This window comes from Chamaea fasciata, unplaced genomic scaffold, assembly GCF_029207755.1.
Source record: "Chamaea fasciata isolate MVZ Bird 193981 ecotype frontalis unplaced genomic scaffold, bChaFas1.0.hap1 SCAF_3, whole genome shotgun sequence".
Taxonomy (NCBI): domain Eukaryota; kingdom Metazoa; phylum Chordata; class Aves; order Passeriformes; family Sylviidae; genus Chamaea; species Chamaea fasciata.
Window position 1 is genome coordinate 113,880,400 of NW_027094088.1, and position 20,723 is coordinate 113,901,122.

Genomic DNA, 20,723 nt, shown 5'->3' on the forward strand with positions numbered 1-20,723 from the left:
TTATGCCCTGCCAGTACCCTGCTGCTTAGACAGCCTCCCCCTGCTCCCACCTGGCTTCGATGTAATGGTTAATAGCAGCATCCAGCTGTTTCTGCTGCACCAGATGATCTCCCCAGGCCTCCTCCAGCTTCACAACTTCTGCAGGAAATGCCAGGCGAGCCAGCTCCACGGCTGTAAGGGGACACAAGAGCTGTCATGCTGAGGGCAGCAGGGAAGCAGAACCGTGGGGCAAACACAGACCTTGGATCTGGCACAGAAGGAGGGGAATGGTGACTGTCTAAGGCACTCCAGCTCCAATGGGTTATCCAGCAACCTGGACCCTGTGGAGAGCTGGGTCAAGTCCATGCTGGTGCAGTCAGCATGGTCAAGGGCTTGGGAACAAGACACTCTCCTGGGACTGCATGTGCAAGTACAACAAGGTGAAAATACACTGTGAAAATATGACAGGTGAAAGCTGCAGAGCACACAGGCATCTCCAGGCTCCAGGGCAGTATGTCATGTTGCCACCAGGCCAGAGTAGACAGGCTCCTGCTGGAGATGAAGGGGAGTAACATATAGGGCACAGTACCTTTCAGGAAGGCACTGCCTTTGCCGTAGCACTCCAGAGCCTTTCGTGCGTTCCCAACTTTCTCGAACAGGTCTCCAGCCTAATGACAGATACAAGCTGCCAGTTTCCAGAGCCACCATCCCCACACATCATCATACCCCACCAGTTCCATGCACACCCCTGCACCAGCTCTGCCCTCCCAACTAACCAAGTGTATGAGGATTAAGGAACTTGTAGGAAAGACAGCATGTGCCAAGGTCATTGTCCTCCCTGCTGATCAACCCCAGCACAGCCATTCTGGTAGACCAAAGGCTCACTTCCTTCAGTATTTGAACGGTGACAAGACCACACATCTAGAGAAGAACTGTAATAACAGAGCAAGTCTATACCACCAGCCTTTCCTCTATTTCTCCATCTCTGACAACCTGCACAGTAGAAGCTGCCTGAGTTTGTCGTGATGACCACACATCATCATATTTAACGGCTTTTGACAGACTCTACCTCCATGATTTGTCTAATCATTTTTGGACTACTTATACTTTTGGTAACAACATCCAGTAGCTGGGAGCTCCACTTATTCTTTCAACTAAAGCTTAAGAAAAGATGACAGGTTTGAAAAAGGACAAAGTTCTCTTGTGTCGAAATGAAACGGTCAGAAAATGCTGAAGATAAATTGAGACTAGAGAAATGTAATTTATAAAGGAGACATTAAACAAGCTAACAAAACACAGTGGCTTTTTTCACAGAACATCTAACTGAACTGGGTAACTCATAGCCAAAATTGTAACTAAAAATCTATGTGTGGTTCAAGCAATAATTCAATAAGCTCATGGAAGTAAAATCTATTAAGAGCTCTTATACATGGAAGGGGAGCTGTTCAGGTATGTTACAGGCTGCAAACTGCACCCCATGAAAACACACTCGGGGAAGTACCACCCTGTATTTGCCTGCCCTGTTTTTTATTTTCTTTTCTTAAGCACCTGGCAGAGGCCACTCTTGGCCAGGATACTGAGCAGTGGGCAGACTCAGCTCTGCTTTCTTACATTAACATGATTATGTGCTGTGGAAAGAACACCCTTTGGCTTTATAACTGTCTCCTAACAATAAGTTATCAATTTTTTAGTGTTAATAGACACAGAGAATAATTACATCCCTTCTTTACGATATTCATGGCTCTACAGTCTTCAACTCCTTTGTTTTTTTTCCTTAATTTTTCCATTTAGACTACCCTTACACCATATTTTATTCCGATGTGAGGAAGCACTGACATTTCCACAGTGACATCAAGTTTCCAGTTTGACTCACGATTTTGTTCCTGTTGATTCTCATCCTCCTAGGGGCCTCCTTAACTATTACTGACACTACATTCTGGAGACCTGTTGCCAATCAGATGTGATTTTTTTTCTGATTAATAACAGTGGTTCGAGACCTCACCCACGTACAGTGGATACCGTGAGGATTTCCTCATAAATGTTAACTGCAAACTTATCAGCACAGAATTACCCCTGCTGCCTTCCAGCTCAGTCCCCCTGTGTCTCACAGGTGCAGAGGGTGGGGTAAGGGCCCTGATGCCCCTAAGCTGAAAGCCCAGTGGGTCAGGGCCATGCGTTCACCTGTTCATAGAGCTCCCCCCTGATCAGTGCCACGGAGATCCTGTCGATGACATCCGCGTTGGTGAGCAGCTCGTCCCTGCTCATGGCCAGCCGTGCTGCTTTGGCCGGCAGCCCTGCCCGCAGATACAAGCTGATGGCTGCCAGGTAGTCACCCTGTCCCTCTTGCACCTCCCCAGCCTTCTCCTCCTGCTGGGTATCCAGCAGCCACTGGTAGTAACCCCGACGCAACTTCTCCAGCATTGGGTGTCCCTGTGGAGAAACACAGACCTGGTTGAGCTGCGTAAGATGAGATATTGTACAGCTCATCCTGCAGGCTCTGGACACCTGGTCATAGCACCAGGCCTCCTGCTGTCCAGTTATCAGAAACTGCAATGCCAGCCCTGTGTACCGTGGCACCACCCATCCTCTTTTGAAGCCACGGATAGTCTTAAACCAATTTCAGTAGCTTTTCTCCCTACTTATCCAGGTCTGTACTCACACCAGTGAAACCTTCCCTTCTACCTGGAGCCCTTCTAAGCAGAAGCAAGGTAAAGCAGGAGAAAAAACCACAGATCCTGAATGGGCTCCCAACCAGAAGATTTACCAAGCAAGATCAGCCCATAGCCCAGTGCAGAAATATTCTGTACCTTGGCCCTGGCCACCACAATGCATTCATCCCACATGTGCAGCTCCTGGTACATGTCCATGGCCTCCTCCGTGGCGTTCTGTGCCGGGAAGCAAAGCAGGAACCCAGAGACTCCAGGTTAGGAGCAGACACACTGCCATGGAGCTCTCACAGCAGGCAAGTTAGATGTGCAGAAAACACTTGAAAATGTGTACTGTCTCCACTACTTAGATAAACATCCTCCCTCACACTCTCCATGCATCTCCAGGTAATTCTACACCTCAGAACAAGGAATACCTTTTCTACTTCATGGAGAACACTCTTCTCCTAGGAACAAGAAACATCTTCCTTTCCTCTTACAACATAGGGCACGCACCTCCCCACCCAAAAATAAACAGGACCTTTTCCACTCCTTGCTCCTTTACTCACTTGCTCCAGGAAGATCATCTCTGCCAGCTTGTAGTTCTTGTCCAGCATGGCCAAGCGGGCCCGCACCAGGTAATGGTCTGTGCCATCCCCACCCTGCTGACAACAGCAGCAAGCTCAGTTTGCTGAGGGAAAGAACAGGCTCTAGAATGGAACATGGAGGGGGCTGAGGTGGAGGCTGGGTCATTACAGAGACAAAAGACATTCGAGAACCATAGCAGTGACAAGCCAGGACAGTACAGACTGGCCAGCCTGGAGAGGGACCTGCCAGCTGTGGGTGAAAGACAATATCAGTGGTTTCTACATGAAGAGGTACTGGTCTACAGCATGACACTGGTGAGCAAGGACACAGAAGATAATGTGCATGCAAGTGTTTAAAGGAAAACTGCTGCCCTACGGAGCAGGAAAAGTTTGACTTACGTGCTCCTGAGCTGCCTGGTCAGCAATGACGTTGGTTTCATGCAGAAATCGAGCCTTTGCCATGTTTCCCAGAGCTGCAAAGCACCTGGAAAATGCAAAGCAGTTAGTCAATAACCAGGTTTTGTCACCCACTTTTGGTCCAAGATGAGAAAATCAGAAACAAGGCAGTAGGCTCGGCTCAGCAATGGGAGAGGTGGGGTAGCCCTACTTCAAGAGAAGGCTTTTGCCAAGGCCTATGTTCGGATGTGCCCTCCAGCCCTGCTCCAGGGGAGAATGCAGGAGCATGACCAAGGCTCATGTTTCACCTTCCCAGGCTCCAGCAATGCCTCAAGGTTGTTCATGTCTATCAGCTCTCTCAGTCCTTGCTATACACAGCTTTGGGCTATCATCAACAAAAGTTTATGCTACAGAGAGACATTTTCCCACCCCTGGTTCTGGCATTACCAGCTGGGATGAAAAGGCCAGGTCATGGCCTGGCACAGAGAACACATAAGTCTCCAATGCAGTGAATATTCCAGACCATACACAGAGACATCTCTTTAGCTGGACCCTGGTTTCTGGGATTCAGCAAAGAGCACGTTGAAGCCATGAAGATGTGAGGTACCTCTCTGCAATGTGCAGCTGTCTCGCTTCCAAAGCCAGTCTGCTGAGGGTCTTCCACATGGCTTCAGTCTCTGTGGACATTTCCAGTGTCTCCAAAAATGCAGTAGCCCTTGAGACAGACAGATTTGCAGACTTTGAGTGACGGAAGAGCTCTGTGAGGAAAATCCCAGACTGAGACAGGAGCTTCCTAACCAGAGTGGTGCTGAAAACAAAGCCAGCTGGGCGTGCCCAGCCCTGAAGAGGACAGTGGAACATAGAGCCTGACAGAGCAGAGGAAAATTCAGAGATCTAGGTGATTCTTACCAGGGCTAAGATACGTAAGAGGCAGATGATCAGCAGAAGGCTGTAGCAGTGTGGGACAAACCTAAAGCGTTCTGTCTGATACAAGTCCCCGCTAAGAAGACACAACAGTGCTATGAACACATGAAGTTTTCTCCCCATGCCACTTCTAAAAGCCCTCTAAGAGTGTCAGCGGTACCCAGGTGACCATGACCACTTCAGGCAGTTAATTTTTACCCTGTACAACTCCTGGACGTTTCCATAATACAGCTACCATCCCTGGAGGGGCAGGCAGCAGTAAAAGCACCCAAGCACCACTCCACATCTGGCTGCTCTGGAGACACTCTTATTCTGCAAGTAACTGACAACCACCTTCAGCAAAGCCCTGTTGGTGTCTGTGGGACCAGACTGGCCAGTGTCTCCCTGAGTTTGAAACCACAAAGCTGCAAGGAGGCAAAACCTGAAAAATCTCTCCTGAAGGACTCTGGTGCTCATTATAGTCAGACCTGGCACCAACATCATGCTGAGAGTCTGAAGTTCAGCTTTGGAAAGGTGTGCTGCTGCCATTGATGGATCCCTGATTCCCAGGTGTCTGGCATGTGATTTGAGCTACCTGCCATCCCCATATCCAGCACTTACCTGTGATAATCCCCATCATCAACAGCAGTTCCAAACTCTATGAGGCCTTCGTCCAGGGTGTAGGACACAGTGTTCACCCCTTCAGATACTATCACTTCAGTCTTTCCATCGTTCCTTTCCAAGCCTACGATATCCCCCTGGGAAGAGTACCAGCTGTCAATACTGCCCTGTTCACCTGAAGTATGTGGGGTTTCAGGAATGTGAGGGCAGCACTGCAACAGCTCTGGCAGTCATGGTTCTTCTGAATGAGCTCACACTGAGCAGACTGAGCCATGAAGCAGCTCCTTGCTCCATCTTCTGCCAGAAATGTCCACCACAAAGATGACAAAGGAGCTCATATTTTGTCCATAAGAAACTAACATGTCCCTTCAGTCTCCTTTCTGCCATACCACCCTTGCTACTCCCACACACATGAGGAAGAAGAAAAAGAAACTGCAGGAGGCAATCAAAGTCTCCAGAGTTTTACCTTCAGAGGAAACATGGTGACTCGTTCTGGAGCATCGATGTTGTACCAGATGCAGAGACTGTTTCTGTTCTGAGCAACCACCACATCACTGCCTGGCACCCACTGCACGTAGGAGCAATAGTTCAGAATGGTTGTCTTGGTGCTGCTTTCAATGTCATAGAGCTGCAGCTGGAGGTGGGAGAGGAGAACAGGCTCAGCTGGACTTGTGGCTGGGCTGCTAGCTCACACAAGCATGGCAGGAACATCTGAGCAGGCATCTTGTAAACAGACACTTCCCATCAGGAAACAGACTTTTTCCAAGACACGCATCCTAAAATCTCGTACTCATTTACACATTGCTGTAAGGCCTTTTTAAACCCTTGCAGCACTTAAAGCTGCATGTTCTTGCCTCCCTTATGGCTTGGCATAGACATGTATAAACCAGAATATACCTCGTGCTACTTCAGCTCCCCCTCAGCCACAGAGCCGGAACAGAAAAATGGGCTCTAAAGCCCTCCATGGAAACTAAGGGACCAAGAAGGGCCTTCCTCTGCAATTTTGGGCTGAACTCTCCATTCCAGGCACAGTCCTATTGCAATGACTCCTACCAATAAGGTGATAGGTCAGTTGTTTGTAGAACACACTGCCCAAAAACCAAACATAACGGTTTGGAAGGTGTAACCTGACATATGGCAGAACTTTGCTATATATATGATGTCTTGTGACTGAAAACTCCTAGACTGTTCCTTGTCCTCACCTAGAAAAGATGAGAAAAAGAAGAGAGAACTGTGCTAGTCTCATGACACACCTATCAAAAGATAAGAAAGTCCCTGTTTCAGTCTGTACCAAAATGGCTGGAGAAATCACAGAATCCTAGAAGGGTTTGGGTTGGAAAGAACCTTAAAAATCATCTTGTTCCAACCCCCTGCCATAGGCAGGGACACCTTCCACTAGACCAGGTCGCTCCAAGTCCTGTCCAACCTGGTCTTGAACACTTCCAGGAATGGGGCAGCCACAGCTTCTCTGACCAACCTGTGCCAGGGCCTCAGCACCGTCACAGGTTCCTCTGGGTGGCCCTGTCCTTCAGGTGTCAGTCCACCCTCAGCTCAGTGTCATCTGCAAACCGAGGGTGTACTCAATCCCTTAATCTGTGTCATTAATGGAAATATAAAATAATACTGTCCCAGTACAGACCCCTGAGGGGCACTGCTTGTCACTGATGTCCACCAGGACTCTGAGCTGTTGACCACTGCCCTCTGGATGCAAATGTTCCCAATTCCTTATACAGCAAACAGTCCACCATCAAATCCATCTCTCCCCTGTTTAGAGAGAAGGCTGTTGTGGGGGACTGTGTGAAAGGCCTTACAGACATCTAGATAAATGACATCCACAGCCCTTCCCTTGTTCACTGATGGAGCCTCTCCATCAGAGAAGGCCATGGGGTTGGTCAGGCAGGACTCTTTGTTGGTGAAGCCACGCTGGCTGTCCTGAATTACCTCTCCTGGCTGTCCTGAATCACCTTGCTGTTCCCCATCTGCCTTAGCACTGCTTCTAGGGGGATCTGTTCCATGATCTGTCAAGCCCCAGAGGTGAGGCTACCAGGTCAGTAGTTCCCAGGGTCCTCCTTCCTACTCTTTTAAAAGATGGGTACAATGTGCTCCTTTTTCCAGTCACTGGGGCTGAGCTGGAGACGTGACATTTTGAATACCATAGACATATGTACTGCAGAAGAACCTGTGATTTTCATTTTCAGCTGTGATGAGATGAAGCAAGATAATAACTAAGTTCAGCATTAGCTATGACTCAAGAATGCAACACTGCCAGCTCATGCAATCTGGATATAGTCGCACTTCCTCGAAGGAGCAGTAAGCAAAAAATCAGGAGTATTTCAGATGTTTCTCACCTCCCTCCCTCCATTCAGGCATGCCTCTCTACCTCTCCCCACACACGCCATCCTGCCACACGGCCTGAGGCGCACGCCTCACCCTCATCTTCTTGTCCCTGAAGAGCAGTTTGTGGCCTGTTTCATTCAGCTCCAGCCAGTCGATCCTGCTGTCGTGACTGATCGTGCCAACGTTGTAGCCACCAACAAGGTCCACTTAGGACAGAAAGAAAGGAAACAGTGTAAGCACCTGATGTACCTCAAAGTGCTCAACATTCAAAGCTGTGCCAGGGGAATCAGATGCCTGGGACCTATTTAAGACAAGACCCTCAGCAAAGACCCTGTGACATGAACACCAAGCAGCAGTGATGTTTTGTTTTGATGCCTTCTCAGCAGCAGCAACTCTCTCCCAGTGTCCGTGAGCATGCACAGCTCATCGGCAGTGCAGGCAACACAGAGTCTGGGTCCAGGACGCAGTCACAGACGCCCATGGCTGTGTCCAGGACAGGCAGCATCCTGTCAAAAGTAGGACAGCCTGCTGTCCAGTGGACTGCTGCTAGGCAGAGGGAATGCAAAGGGGAACTTCAAGAATCTGCTGCTTGGTAGAGGGAATGCACAGAGGACCTTCAGGGATGTCCTGCCTGGCACAAAAAAAATGAAAAGAAACAAGGAAGGCTGGCAAAATACAGGGAAGGGGAAGGAGGGTTAGTCACCTGTTGCTATAGTCTTGATGTCTACCAGGTAAGCCAGTCTCTTGTTCTCATCCACGCCTCGCTGCTGTCTCTCATTGATACGGACACTGCGATTGGAAGGGAATCGCTGTTACCTTCACTACTCTCAAAATTCACATTTGAATCACACAGTCCCTCCCTGACTTCCCTGCAGTTTCCCTGAGTATATGGAAGTTCTCTGGCAGTTCTCTGACCTGTGACACTTGCCCAGTACCTATAGCTGCCTCAAGTGAGAACAAACCTTTCTGACCCATGGCTTCTCCCCAGAAGCTACCCCTCTGGAGCAGGGGTCCTCAATAACACATCAGTTACACTGCTCTGAGCAGCCCATGATCCTCCCTTCTCCTCAACCAGAGTATGGGGTAGAGAATTTTAGAGGGACAGAGGAGGTCCTGCTGGCAACTGAGTCCCTAATGATTCTGTACCAGAACCAGCTGGATGCAGAGTTGCCTGGGAACACGCACAGGAGGTCCCCCTTCAGCAACAGCCATGGCAGGCTGCACCAAGACCAGAGGAAAAGAGGCTCTTGTGCTTCTAAAATTGACAGCCAGTGACCTGGTAACTAAATCCATCACTGGTCACTGTGAGAAGTGGGTGTCTAGGGGCTGCATTCTATACTGTGGGACACTTCCAGAGTTTTTTATAACGGAGCTCATTTTACTAAATGCCTGTGCTGGTTACACAGGCAGATGTAACCATTACCTGACCAGATGAGGGTTCATAAACTCTGTGCGGACAGACCCCAGAATGTCATTGCTTCCATATTCCACTAGTGTCAGCTCTCCAGCATTAAAAATCATGCAGACCTGATGGTGAGAGGGGAACACGCTTTTAGAGTAAAGCAACACAAACACTCACACCTGCCAGTAACGGGTACAGGAAAGAACTCTGCTGCACACAAATCTAAATTTAAATACTCTGGGATGACTAAGGAGCTGTTCTTATCTTCTTGTTGTTGACTGACAGCTTTTCTTCAAGGGTGGGGATTTTAACTGTGGGCCTATCAGTCCTGCAGGAGTCAAGCTCTCCCCATGACAGCTGTATTCCGTATCTCTAACACCCTCTCGGGCCATTGTTCTTTTATTGCTTCTCTCTCCTTCAGGGTTATGACTTAAGTAACTTGTCAGTCCACACACTGAGTTTTGTTCTGTACCTAGCATGTGGAAAAGGCAAGTACAGGGAAGAAGCAGATTGGGATCTGCATGAAGAGGCTAAACCCAGGAACCTGCTGAGAAACAGGATTTTCCAGAAACACGGGTGACACTTTTCTTGCTGGTGCACACACAACTTCACACACCATCCATGGGGAGCACTCTGTCCCATCCTACTTACGTTCTCATTGTCGAAGAAGAACTTCTCATTCCCCCCAGATCCTTGCCAGGCCACCTGCAAAGCAACGGCACAGGGTGAGGCTGACAGGCTGACAGTTCCACCAGGACCAGCCTGTAGATGATGGGGTCCACTGTCCACCTTTCAGCTCCCACAATAGACAGCAAGCCTTACACTGCACCAGGGACTGTGTTCCATCACTTTAGCTGCCAACACCGTTTTTCAGTCATTCCCAGCTTGCAAATTCCACAAGTTCCTCTCCTTTCTTTAGACTCTCCAGCTCTCTTTGTCTAGTGTATTACTGCCCTCTGAACAAGAGGCCTTGATGTGACCAAGGTACTCCCTCTATCCCATCCTTCACAGGCCCTTCTCCACCCTCCCCAGACCAGCCTTAGTACAAAAAGCATCCAAACAGCTCCTTTGCCTCTGTTACACACAGCCACACCATGCAACCACTGGTGGGAACAGAATCTCCTCACCACATGTAGCTGAAACCCTTTTTTTTAGGGTCATACTAGTAATGGCTGATCAGCATAGTGCCAGCGGGGGAACAACTGACTGGAAATTTGAGTAGAGCACTGGATAATACAATGGCTACTGTGGTAACAGACAAGTGGCCAGAGAAGTAGAAAACTGAAAGCCAAGGCTAGAGCTCTCCTCTTCCCTCACGGAGTACAAACTCCAACTTACTGCTTCAAAGGAACTCCAGTGAGACAGCAAGAGAGCAAATAGACATCTCAAAGCCTTTGTTCTTTCTGAGAACTGAGTATAGCCGTGCAATCGAAAGGAAAACTCTGTGCAGTAAGATATAGAGAAACCTGGGAGCTTTATTCTGGCCAAATTCTCAGTTACGTTACCAAGTAACAGCATTCTCCAGTGCCAATCTCCAGTCAGAGCTCCTGCTCCAAGAGAGAGTGATGAGCTCACCACCAGTCTGATTAAAGGTATGTGACACCTTTGTGAACAAAGCAAATATGTCCCTGAAGCCTATTTATTACTTTTATCAGACATTAGCCTATTGCCCACATTCTCCAGGCTCAGCACATGGGCTCAGCACGCAGTGCACTGTGAGGCTCAAGGGATGGACAATTTTGTGTGAATTGTCTGGTACCAGAAATGGCACTGGCATAAGCTGTGGGGTGCAGTCATCAAATCTTTTCTGACGATTTTTAATTTTGTTTCTTTTAAGCATTGTACATTCACATCTAGAATGTATATATGTAAAACATTCAGATTTGGGCCCCCAAATACAAGAAAGACTGACAAACTGGAGCAAGCTCAGCACACTGCCATCAAGATGGTTGGGAGTGAAGCCCTTACACAGTGAAGAGAGGCTGAAGGAATTCAGCCTGGAGAAGGGAAGGCTTAGGAAACCTCTAGTACAGTGATGTTAGGGGTTTTTTTGGCAGATACAGAGTGAAAGGATGAAAAGTGGTCATAAAACAGCAGTTGAAATACCAAGAAAACTTAGGAAAAGGACTTTCCTCCATGAGTACAGTAAAGCATTGGGACAGAGGACCACAAAAAATGTGGGACCTGAACAACAACATCTGAATTTAATTTGACCTTCCTCTGGGCAGTACGTTTGACAAGAGACCTCCCAAGGCCCTTTTCCAACCTGAGTTATTCTATGATTTTTTGAAAAGAGAGGCATTGTTCCCATGCAGAAATCATATCCTCGGTGTTAGGAAGTTAAGCATTTGACACTCCAGAGATGCCCCTGATTTTCCAGTACCTCACTGAGCCTGTTGGAGCTGATGTCACCCAGCAGTAACGTGTCTGAGGTATGGGCCACCAGGTACCTGTCCTTCCCTAAGATCTTCACCTCATCAATCTCATAACCATACTGGGATTTCAGCACAACTCGAGTTCCTGTTGACAGGTTCTTCACAATGACCTAGAGAGAGTGAGAAAAAGCAATGTGAGGCCATGCACAGAGGAACAGCGTAGACTTCCTGCCCCATGGCAGATTAGGCAACAGATGATACTTGGATATTTAGATATCCCCTCACATCATTTCCCTCTGCTTTTTTTAAAAACTTCACCATTCTTTTTGCATGGGAAGCGAAGCTATAGTAGACATGCGGAATTCTTACTTTTGCCATTTACAAGTTACTGGCCTAACCGGAGACCCACTGAGGCCCAGAGCCCTTTCAGGAGTCCTGTACTCTCTCCCCTGACTACAGAGGGGTGCCCAGGCTGCCAGCTCACCCTTAGTGGCACATTCTGAATAACGTAAATTTGGCTGAAATTAAATCACTTCGGAAGTCTGCACTTGACGTGGAGGTACCTCCCAAAAATTCACAAGGTAGTAAATTAACTCTATGGTCTTTAATCCTAGCCAATTCCCACCCAACCTTAGCCCTGTCCCTGGCATATCCCCTACGCCTTTCTCAACAAGTTGGTATGAACAAACCATAGGTGTAGAACTCCAAATATGTCTAGTTCTGGCAAACATCCCATTTTCATCAGGAATTTCATACCTCATCAGATATTCCCTTACCTGGCTTGGTCCCACATATGTCATTTCAAATTTATTTTTGTAAATGGTTTTGCGAAGGCAGCAGTCAAACTGTTCAACTCCTCCACACAGTGTACCCTGGGGACAGAAACACATCATGTGGTGAGTGAACTCTGTTAAGGAGAGATATTCCAGACCCTGCTTACGTGAAGAGGATCAGAGGTCAGACACAAACACACTGGTCTCAGCTGTTCTGGAAAACAACGTTCAAGCACCCACATGCAGGAGGACCAGCCCTATTCTGACTTTCTTTAGACAACAGAAAGGTTGAGCCGTTCTCAGAAAAACGAAGATTGCCAAATGCTGGCATGGATCTGGGACAGGAGGAGGCAGGATTAAAAATCACCTTTGTCCTCATATTTCCCATTATTCTTCTCGGTTTCTTACTTCTCTCTCTTCCAGCCTCCTAATCCCTCCTCCCTTCAAGAAGAATCCTTTCACCCTTATTTCTAATATCCCCATTCCTTCCACTGATCTCCTATCCCTTAGCCCCTTCCCCTTCTCTGAAAATATTTTTCCACATGTTCAGTAATTCTTGGTCCGAAAATATTTCAAGGATTCTTGATGGTTGAACACAAGAATATACAAAACCTATTAAAGAAAAGTTATAAATAGCATCTTTCATAAATAAGTATTTTGAGTTAGTCAACTCACTACAGAAAATATGCAGAAAGATCAGTTTAAAGAGATTTAAAGAACTATCTGACTTTAGAGAAAGGCAGACTAAGGCTTGATGGCTGAAGGTATGTCTTAGGTTTGATGCAAGATGTATTCTATTTCCCATCTGTTAAAACCAGTTAGAAAGGTGTTTCTTTTCTCACAGCTCCAGAGAGAAGAGGTGAGTGTCTTCTGTTAATGAGCCAGCTGTTAAAACCAAATAAGGCAGTGTTCTTATCTCTTCCACAACCCATCCTCCCTCCAGGGGGGCTATTAATGGACCATCCCACTGGGAGATGCTCCACCCAGGGGGAGGAGCCAAGCATTCCTACCTGAATAAAAACTGAAAATCAGAACACCAGGACAACCTGCTTTCCACCAGATTCCCAAAAGAAGACCAGACCCATCTCACCACCACTAGACCCTTCTACAAAATCATCGCTACTCCAACAAAACCACATCTGTCACTCCAAGAAGACTGAATTAGACTGCTCCCAACATCCTGACCAACACGGTGTCAGGTCATACTCTGACCCTGTGAGTGTTTCTAAGGTTTTTTTTCTTCTTGTTTATTTTGCTTGGGATTTTTTTGTACTACTACATTTATATTTTTCATATTTCTAGTAAAGAACTATTATTCCTATTCCCATATCTTTACCTGAAAGCCCCTTAATTACAAAATTATCATAATTAAAAGGAGGAGGTTTACATTCTCTATTCCAAAAGAAGCTCCAGCTTTCCCGAGCTTTTCCCTGTCTTTCTAAACCAAGACAAGGTAGAAGAAAGAGAATGCTGAACTGAATACACAGCACAGAAATGCAGAGTGCAATCAGCAGGTCAGTCTGTATACTGCTTCTTCCAGAGGAAAGAATGCTCCTGAGATTGCTCTGGAGAAGCTATGCTGACTTTATCATGCTTCTGAGAAAAAAGAAGGGCTGCTGCAACCCGTGAGCCATCACACCAACAGCCACAAGGTTTTACAGCTTCACACTCACACACTCAACTGCAGCAGTTCCCGAGCAGAAGGCCTTGGCCTCAGCGTCTGCACTGCACTCCTGGGTGACGTGTGTGACCACATCAGTGTGACCCCTGTATGTTCAAAGCCCTCCCCTGAGCACACCACTCTGTTCCCATGCACAAACATCGCCCTGGTGTGGGACCTGAGGGCTCAGGGCTCCTGACTGACGATACAAACCGCACAGATCCGTGAGCCATCCCTCTTCCAGGCCAAAGCTGTGATGGTGTACAGGTGAGCTATTTCTTTGGGCTTGCCTTCCTCCCAGGCACTGCGGCGTGGGCTCCAGTTCAGAACCCGTAACCTGTGAGAGAGAGGAGATAACAGAGACATTAGAAACTGTGGATGGCTGACAAAGAAAGGACTATAAAGGAGGAGACTTCTCCATCAGGTACACGGTACCTGTCATAGCTGCCAATAACAACGGACTGGCCGCTGGGACTGGTGGTTGCTGTGGTGAATTCCTTCTCTGACGAGTCCCGGCTGTAGTCAAAGGTTTGAATCACGCTGCCTTCCTTCCCATAAGCAACAATCTTCTTGTCACAGCCTGCAGCCACAATGCTGTTGGAAGCCCAGGCGAGGGCGTAAGGAGGGCAGGGATGCACTGCCAGCTTACCCTACAACAGACAAGAACACCCTGAACAGGTGTATGGCTCCAACTCCCAGCTGGCTTCTGTGCTCAGCTACCCCAGTGCGACCAGTATGGGACCTCCTGTAAAGCCCAGTTCATGGGGGCAGCTTTGTCTGCCTGCCTGGTCTGTAGGAAGACAGAAACCAGAACTGAGAGATGTATCAATTATTGTATTAATTTAACTGTGTGAGAAGAATTCTAATGCCAGTAAGAAGACCGATACCATTAACTAGACTGACACTGAACTCCCAACACAGTAGAGTCTAGATGGACCTTCAGGATACCATGGCAGAGAGCAGGCATGCTCAAACCGCTTCAGCTGGAGACAAAAGATCTGAGAACAGAACCCCCTGCACCACAACCTGAAGCACAGAGACTCCTGGTACAGAGGAGCGGGAGGCTCGAGAGAAAGGCTGGGTGTCTAAGGACAAAATGTGAGCCTGAGAGTCAATATTAACTGTGGCAACTACACACTGCTCAGCGTGGAGACAACAGTAGCCTCTCCATGGAGCCCTACTTCTTCGAGCATCATTCTCCTGGACACTTGAACATCAGATCTTTCCAGACACCTGAACAGCCTTCTGCCTCATACACAAAACATGAATTCCCCCCTTACCATCTCCCTCAGTGTCTTCCAAAGCATCCAGTCACCGTTCTGTCTCCACTGATGCTTCCCAAAACCTCTGCTAGCAAGCACAGCCTGCAGCCCCTCTCCAGACCTCCACTCCCTCCACAGCCCGACCCCTTTCCAGAGCTCTGGAGCAGGGAAGAAGGCTGTGCAAATAGGAATTTTTCTCACTTAAGAAGGATCTTTGATACCTGTGATTCACCTGAACCCTCATCATCAAAGAAGAAGCGTACTATGGTTCCATCTGCATGGCCAGACAGGATTCCTCGCCCCGACACACTGCAGAAAAACACAGACAGGATGACGTAATGTTACAGCAAGACTTGCACATTTATACTCATATCCCTGCCCAGAGCAGCCATTCCCAGGGTCATGGTTGATGTCCCTCATCAAAGAAACCTTCCCCAAAAACAAGAAAAATATCGAGGACCTGTGCCAGTGTCTGTAAAAAGCAAGCAGACAAAAGAACCCAGAGTGGAAAGGAGAGTGGCCAGTTATATATCTTCATCATGTAAAATCACAATAAACAACTTTCTGTACAACTAAAACTCAGAAGCCAAGTGACCTTCAGTGGAACAATGACTCTGCTCACAAGTGCTTGCAGCAATGTGTAACAAACAGTTCTTGCACTGGAATTGTTCCAGAAGTGAGGCTGGATACTATGATACTGGGAATTCTTAAAAGAAACACAGTATAGGCAAAAAACTCCTGGGCAAAAACTCCTAAGTCCATTTTTATAGCATTGATGTATTGTACTTCTGAACACAAGCAGGGAGAAGAGAGCAAAGACAAAGAAACAGGCTGAAGATCATGTTCCCAGAGAAACATTTTTTAATGAAGATTAGAAAATTCAAGAACAGAATACAAATTCTATGCACGCTATAGCAATCCAACAATCATGTAACTGTCAAAAAAATGACAGCACTTAGTGAAAATTCCACTCCTAGGATCACGACACATCTCAGTTTTTAGGTAAAGAATACTAAAGTAGTTAAAATGAAATCTTACTAATGAAAATAATTTAAAATTGCGCTTTATGATTATTTTCCTAATTACAGCCTTGTCAAAGGTTTTATCTTGCAGAATATTCTTACTATTTTCAGCCTTAAACATGATTAATATTAGTTATTAGTTAGATGAAGTTTACAAATGTAATTCTTATAAAGTCACAGATTCAAATACGTCAATGTATACGAGTAAGCTCGTGGAGACTTTCATCCTTAACCGTGTTTGAAGAAGGAAACCAGACTCCCTGTGTGGCACAGCCACATTGTACCAGATTTTAGGAAGGAATTCCTTCTGGACGGCACAGTATGTTACTATCTTGACAAGTGAGTGACAGCAAAAGGACACTGGCAACCTCCCACACTGGTCCCTGTTATGCCAAGCCAGCAGCAGGTGTGAGACTGAGCCAAAGCAGGGCAGGCCAAAGCAATGCCATACTCACTTAGAAGTCAGTGAGACCACGTAGGAATCTGTCCCGTAAATGGTGGAAGACTTGTTGTTCTTTGTATTTGCTAAACGAACCTGAGAAAGAGACAACGATCAGCATTGCTTTTGTCTGTAGGATGTGGATCTCTCCCAGTGTAAGTAACATTCCCAAAGGTTTCCCAGTTCATTACCAGGGGAAGAAATCACAGGAAGCTCATTGCCTTCCAGTATGTTATAAAAGTGGAAAAGTTGGGAGTCACATTTCCACATTTCTAGAAAGGTTTGGAGGAAGATCCAAAAGATCCAGTAGAACCTCCAGGGACTAACTGGGAACCAGAAAATTCAAGTCCATGGTGTAATCCCTCTGTCGCTGTTACTGTGGCATGCAGTGATGGCTCTGACTCCTCAGCCCAGACAGCTGCAGACCCAGGCAGGCCCAGCAAGGGAAAGAAAGTCACACAGATCAGTTTCTCTACCTTTCCTTCAGCAAGACCAAAGACAATGACATTCTCTGCTGGCCACAATAAGCAGGTCACAGCACTCTGCAAAGGAGGAGGTAAAAAGAGAGGTAAGAGCTCCACCCTACTCAGCTTTCTGCCCCACCCTAAATAGTTCATGAACAGACACTATTCAGGCATGAGAGATGATGCATTTGGACAGGCCTTTCAGTAGCTGAAGATACTGGACAAACCTTACTCCATGCTGAAGCTTTAACTGGATAATAGTGAGCTGGTGCGAAGTAATTGAGCTCAGGAGGACTATGGGAGGGCAACCAAGTCATATGGATGTGTTCAGTTTGGAGCTCTTTTGAGAGTATTACTTACTGAGCAGGTGAATGTATAAAATCATGGCTGTTTTGAAAGGTTTTTTGCAACAAGTATAAAATACAAAAAATAATTTCTCTGTGACAGCTGGTGTAATAGCTATGCGAATATTTGTCCGTTGGATCTCTATTTGATGAATAAGAAATAGTCTTTATTTTTTCATTGGCTCATTAAATCCAAACCAAAGGTATTCTCAAAATCTGAGGCAGGGTCAGAATGAATAAAGCTGACCACAAAACCCAACCGTAGGAGAGTGCCAAGAAAGTTTATGAAAGCCCTTCACACCTACCCTGCAGAACTCTAGTCAATGAGAAAGATGGTGTTTGGCACTGTGCCACCAGCACCAGCCTCACTGGCTCTCTGTCCCATTTTAAGTGTCTGGGACTGCTTAAGATACACACTCATTTATTAATCTCATCTTCCATCCCTGCTCTGATCATTCATATCAGCAAACACAGCTACAATCAGACACAAAATGTCTCAAGGTAACCAAACTGTTCATAATGTAAATGTCCAACCAATGACCAAGATTTCATTACCCATTTCCCAGGAATTGGTGTGCTTCCCTCATTATCTCTCAGACTCTTGTCTTCCACTCTAAGACAACAAAAGCTTGGGAACAAGCCTCACACAGGGGTGATGTGCTCATTTTTTGTCCTGGTCCTCAGCAGGAGGCTTGGCTTGCAGTGTGATCACACACTGTGATCACCGTGTGTGTAAGAGAGCCCAGTGACAGAAGAGGGAAAGGGCTCAATAAACGATCTCTCATATTGACTGAACATTTCAAAATGTTGTAAATAACAATATTTAGTTACAGAAGAAAGCCAGACACAGTGGTAAACCCCCAGACATACCAGAAAAAAATAAAGGATTTGTTGTGCTATGAATGGTAGAAAAGGTATGGGGAAATAAGAGAATGAGAGAAAAAGAATTACTGAATTTCTACATTAAAAATACAAAAAGCTGTACATGTGCCATGCACAGCACCTGAGCTCATGAGAGGTGAGCAGGCCCCCAGTGGGCTGGCAGCTGGAGGGGCAGGCAGCAAACAGGACACAAGGAAAGAGCCCTCCAGGAGGCTAAAGCTGCCCACACCTGGGATAACCACCCTGCTCAGGAAAGGGACAAATGGACACCATGCCCGTGTTGCTCCCTTTTCCTCATGACACTCTATTCTCATGAACACCCAGTGCAGCAGCTCAAACTACAGAGAAGCAGAGGCTGACCATCAGCTTTCCAGAGACACAGAATTCCCTGGGCTCCCTGGAGCAGTCAGAGCAGCCACTGTGGGAGGCCAGGACCCAACTGAGAGATGTAAGCTTTCAAGCCAGAGGCTGAGACTGCCCTTCACCTGACAGACTGCTCGAGAAAGCCTGGCACAGAGACTCCAGCAACTCCATCAGGAGCAGCTCTGTCTGTGTGTTATGGGGATTTGGACACGAAGAATGATTCATCCTACCCTGCAGAGAACTTTCTTGGTGACACAGAGAATATGAGGTGATGGCACTTGCCTGGAAAGCCTGGGGCAGCTGCTGGACTTTTGCCTCTAAGGTAGAAGTAGTCAGTGCAGTGTATTTTCTTGCTCTGATGGCTTTCTGTGCAAGGAATTCCTAACACCTTTGCCTTTTCCAGACAGATCTCAGGGCAAGACTTGGCAAACACCCACTGGGCAGACTGCTATCTGACACAGGCAGGCAGAGCCAGAGCAGCAGAACACAAAGGTGCCCAAGGAGCAAACCTGACAGCAATCACAAACCTGAGGCAACTGAGCATGTGGAAATTGCAGTTTGAATTCTGCACACTTTGCACTTTGTTTAATAAGCCATCTTTGAGTTTAGAGTTGAAAACCTGTGAAAAATAGTTGGGCTCTGAGTGAGGGTGTTTCCCTTTCAACTCCCTTAAAACAGTCTGTCCATTGATGCCTAAAATAGTCCCCAAAGTTTTGTAACTGATTGCATTGATCGTTCAACAATTTACTGTTGTACCCAGGCATTAGGACACCTCTGAAGCTTAATGAACAATACGTGCCTCAGAATTTAGAGATTCTCTTAGGATCTTTAAAGGTCAAGAACAGTTTGGCCACGTACACCTGTGAGTGTAAGCAGAGAAACCTCTCATTGTCTTTTCCTATATATGCTGGAGAAAATGGAGTCAAACAGAATTCTGGGTCTCACCGTTTGGATGAACTTGTTGCATATCACCTTCTTGTCACCCCTGCAGAAAAAGATAAAAAAAGTTACTATCAGCAACACTACATATTCTGGTCACCTTACTGTTTATACACAGTCTGGTTTGATATTGCCAAACACGGTCCACTGAAGTTTTGTGTGCTGCTAGTCTATCACAACTTTAGGCAAAAAAAAAAATCAAAAAGACTCCCAGCTTCTGAGCTTCCAAAATTCTGGTGAACTGCCTTTCTGAGTGTCCTTAGCACAACTCCTGCCAGCAAATGAGGCTGCAGTGGGGCAGGTGTATGCCACAGCTCCCCAGCTGTGACACACGATGGCAACACAGACTCCAGGTAGCTGCATGCACAGCCCGGGCTCCTGCCGAGGAAATCTCACTTGCCGCTCCCCACGGACACCCGTGTGACTCCCTGCGGGTCAGGGCACTTTAGAGCATGTCAGGGCGAGGACCAGGCTAAGGGAGCCCATGGCAGGGCGGAATGGAGCCTGCTGGACCCCACCCCGTACTCACCACTCCTCGCCGATCCTGTACACGTAGACAATGTTGTCCGTCTGCCCGATGGCCAGTTTGGTGGAGTCCGGCGAGAAGGCCATGCCTTTGACCACGTAGCTCTTCCTGCCGTACTGCGGAGAGGGTGGATGTGACCGTGGGAAGGTGAGCTGCCCCAGCACTGCCCGGCCCCGGCCCGGCCCCGGCCCCGCTCACCTTGGCATCTGCGGGTTTGGTGGAGAACTTGTCCCGCCGCTCGCCCTGCTCGTCGTAGAGCAGCACCACGCGCTCCGCGGTGCACACGGCGAACCGGGCACTGCTGGCGGACCAGGCCATGCAGGTCACCCGCGCCGTCCCGTCCTGCGGGGACACGCAGCTCAGTGGGCACACCAGCCCCCGTGGGCACACCAGCTCAAATGGGCACACCCAACTTAGCGGGCACACCAGTCCCATGGGCACACGCAGCTCAGCGGGCACACCAGCCCCATGGGCACACACAACTTAGCGGGCACACCAGCCCCATGGGCACACGCAGCTCAGCGGGCACACCAGCCCCATGGGCACACGCAGCTCAGCGGGCACACCAGCCCCATGGGCACACACGGTTCAGCACCCACTACCCCCTCAGCGGCGCCGCTGCGCGCCTCAGACCGCTCCGGGCCGCTCTCCCCAGCCCGGCCTGGCGCGGCGCTCTCCCCCGCGGCCCGATCCCCCCAAACCCGGCCCGACCTGCGGGGCCAGCAGGGTCCGCACATGCCGCAGATGCATCGCGCCCTCCGCCGGGCCCGGCCCGGGCCGGTCCCACGGGCCGCTCCGCCACTC

The 20,723-nt window shown here is 47.9% G+C and overlaps 1 protein-coding gene across 2 annotated transcripts in view; it reads right to left on the minus strand.

Annotated features, from left to right (window-relative positions):
• IFT172 (intraflagellar transport 172) overlaps positions 1 to 20,685 on the minus strand; it is a 37,642-nt gene extending 16,957 nt beyond the window's left edge. The window contains exons 1-24 of one of the 2 annotated variants that reach the window (XM_066180258.1): positions 20,631 to 20,685; positions 20,118 to 20,261; positions 19,923 to 20,035; positions 19,400 to 19,439; positions 16,878 to 16,943; positions 16,418 to 16,497; positions 15,162 to 15,249; positions 14,114 to 14,328; positions 13,892 to 14,015; positions 12,022 to 12,117; positions 11,254 to 11,415; positions 9,522 to 9,575; positions 8,892 to 8,995; positions 8,172 to 8,257; positions 7,562 to 7,674; positions 5,598 to 5,765; positions 5,132 to 5,268; positions 4,215 to 4,322; positions 3,611 to 3,695; positions 3,194 to 3,286; positions 2,787 to 2,864; positions 2,161 to 2,409; positions 569 to 647; positions 51 to 171 (exon numbers count right to left, since the gene is read on the minus strand). In XM_066180258.1, coding sequence (XP_066036355.1) covers positions 51 to 171; positions 569 to 647; positions 2,161 to 2,409; positions 2,787 to 2,864; positions 3,194 to 3,286; positions 3,611 to 3,695; positions 4,215 to 4,322; positions 5,132 to 5,268; positions 5,598 to 5,765; positions 7,562 to 7,674; positions 8,172 to 8,257; positions 8,892 to 8,995; positions 9,522 to 9,575; positions 11,254 to 11,415; positions 12,022 to 12,117; positions 13,892 to 14,015; positions 14,114 to 14,328; positions 15,162 to 15,249; positions 16,418 to 16,497; positions 16,878 to 16,943; positions 19,400 to 19,439; positions 19,923 to 20,035; positions 20,118 to 20,261; positions 20,631 to 20,669 — 2,642 coding nt within the window. In that variant the 5' untranslated portion in view covers positions 20,670 to 20,685. Of the gene's footprint in view, positions 1 to 50; positions 172 to 568; positions 648 to 2,160; positions 2,410 to 2,786; positions 2,865 to 3,193; positions 3,290 to 3,610; positions 3,696 to 4,214; positions 4,323 to 5,131; positions 5,269 to 5,597; positions 5,766 to 7,561; positions 7,675 to 8,171; positions 8,258 to 8,891; positions 8,996 to 9,521; positions 9,576 to 11,253; positions 11,416 to 12,021; positions 12,118 to 13,891; positions 14,016 to 14,113; positions 14,329 to 15,161; positions 15,250 to 16,417; positions 16,498 to 16,877; positions 16,944 to 19,399; positions 19,440 to 19,922; positions 20,036 to 20,117; positions 20,262 to 20,630 lie in introns of both variants that reach the window. The other variant, XM_066180257.1, reaches the window with a different exon arrangement.
• Between the last annotated feature and the right edge of the window lie 38 nt (positions 20,686 to 20,723).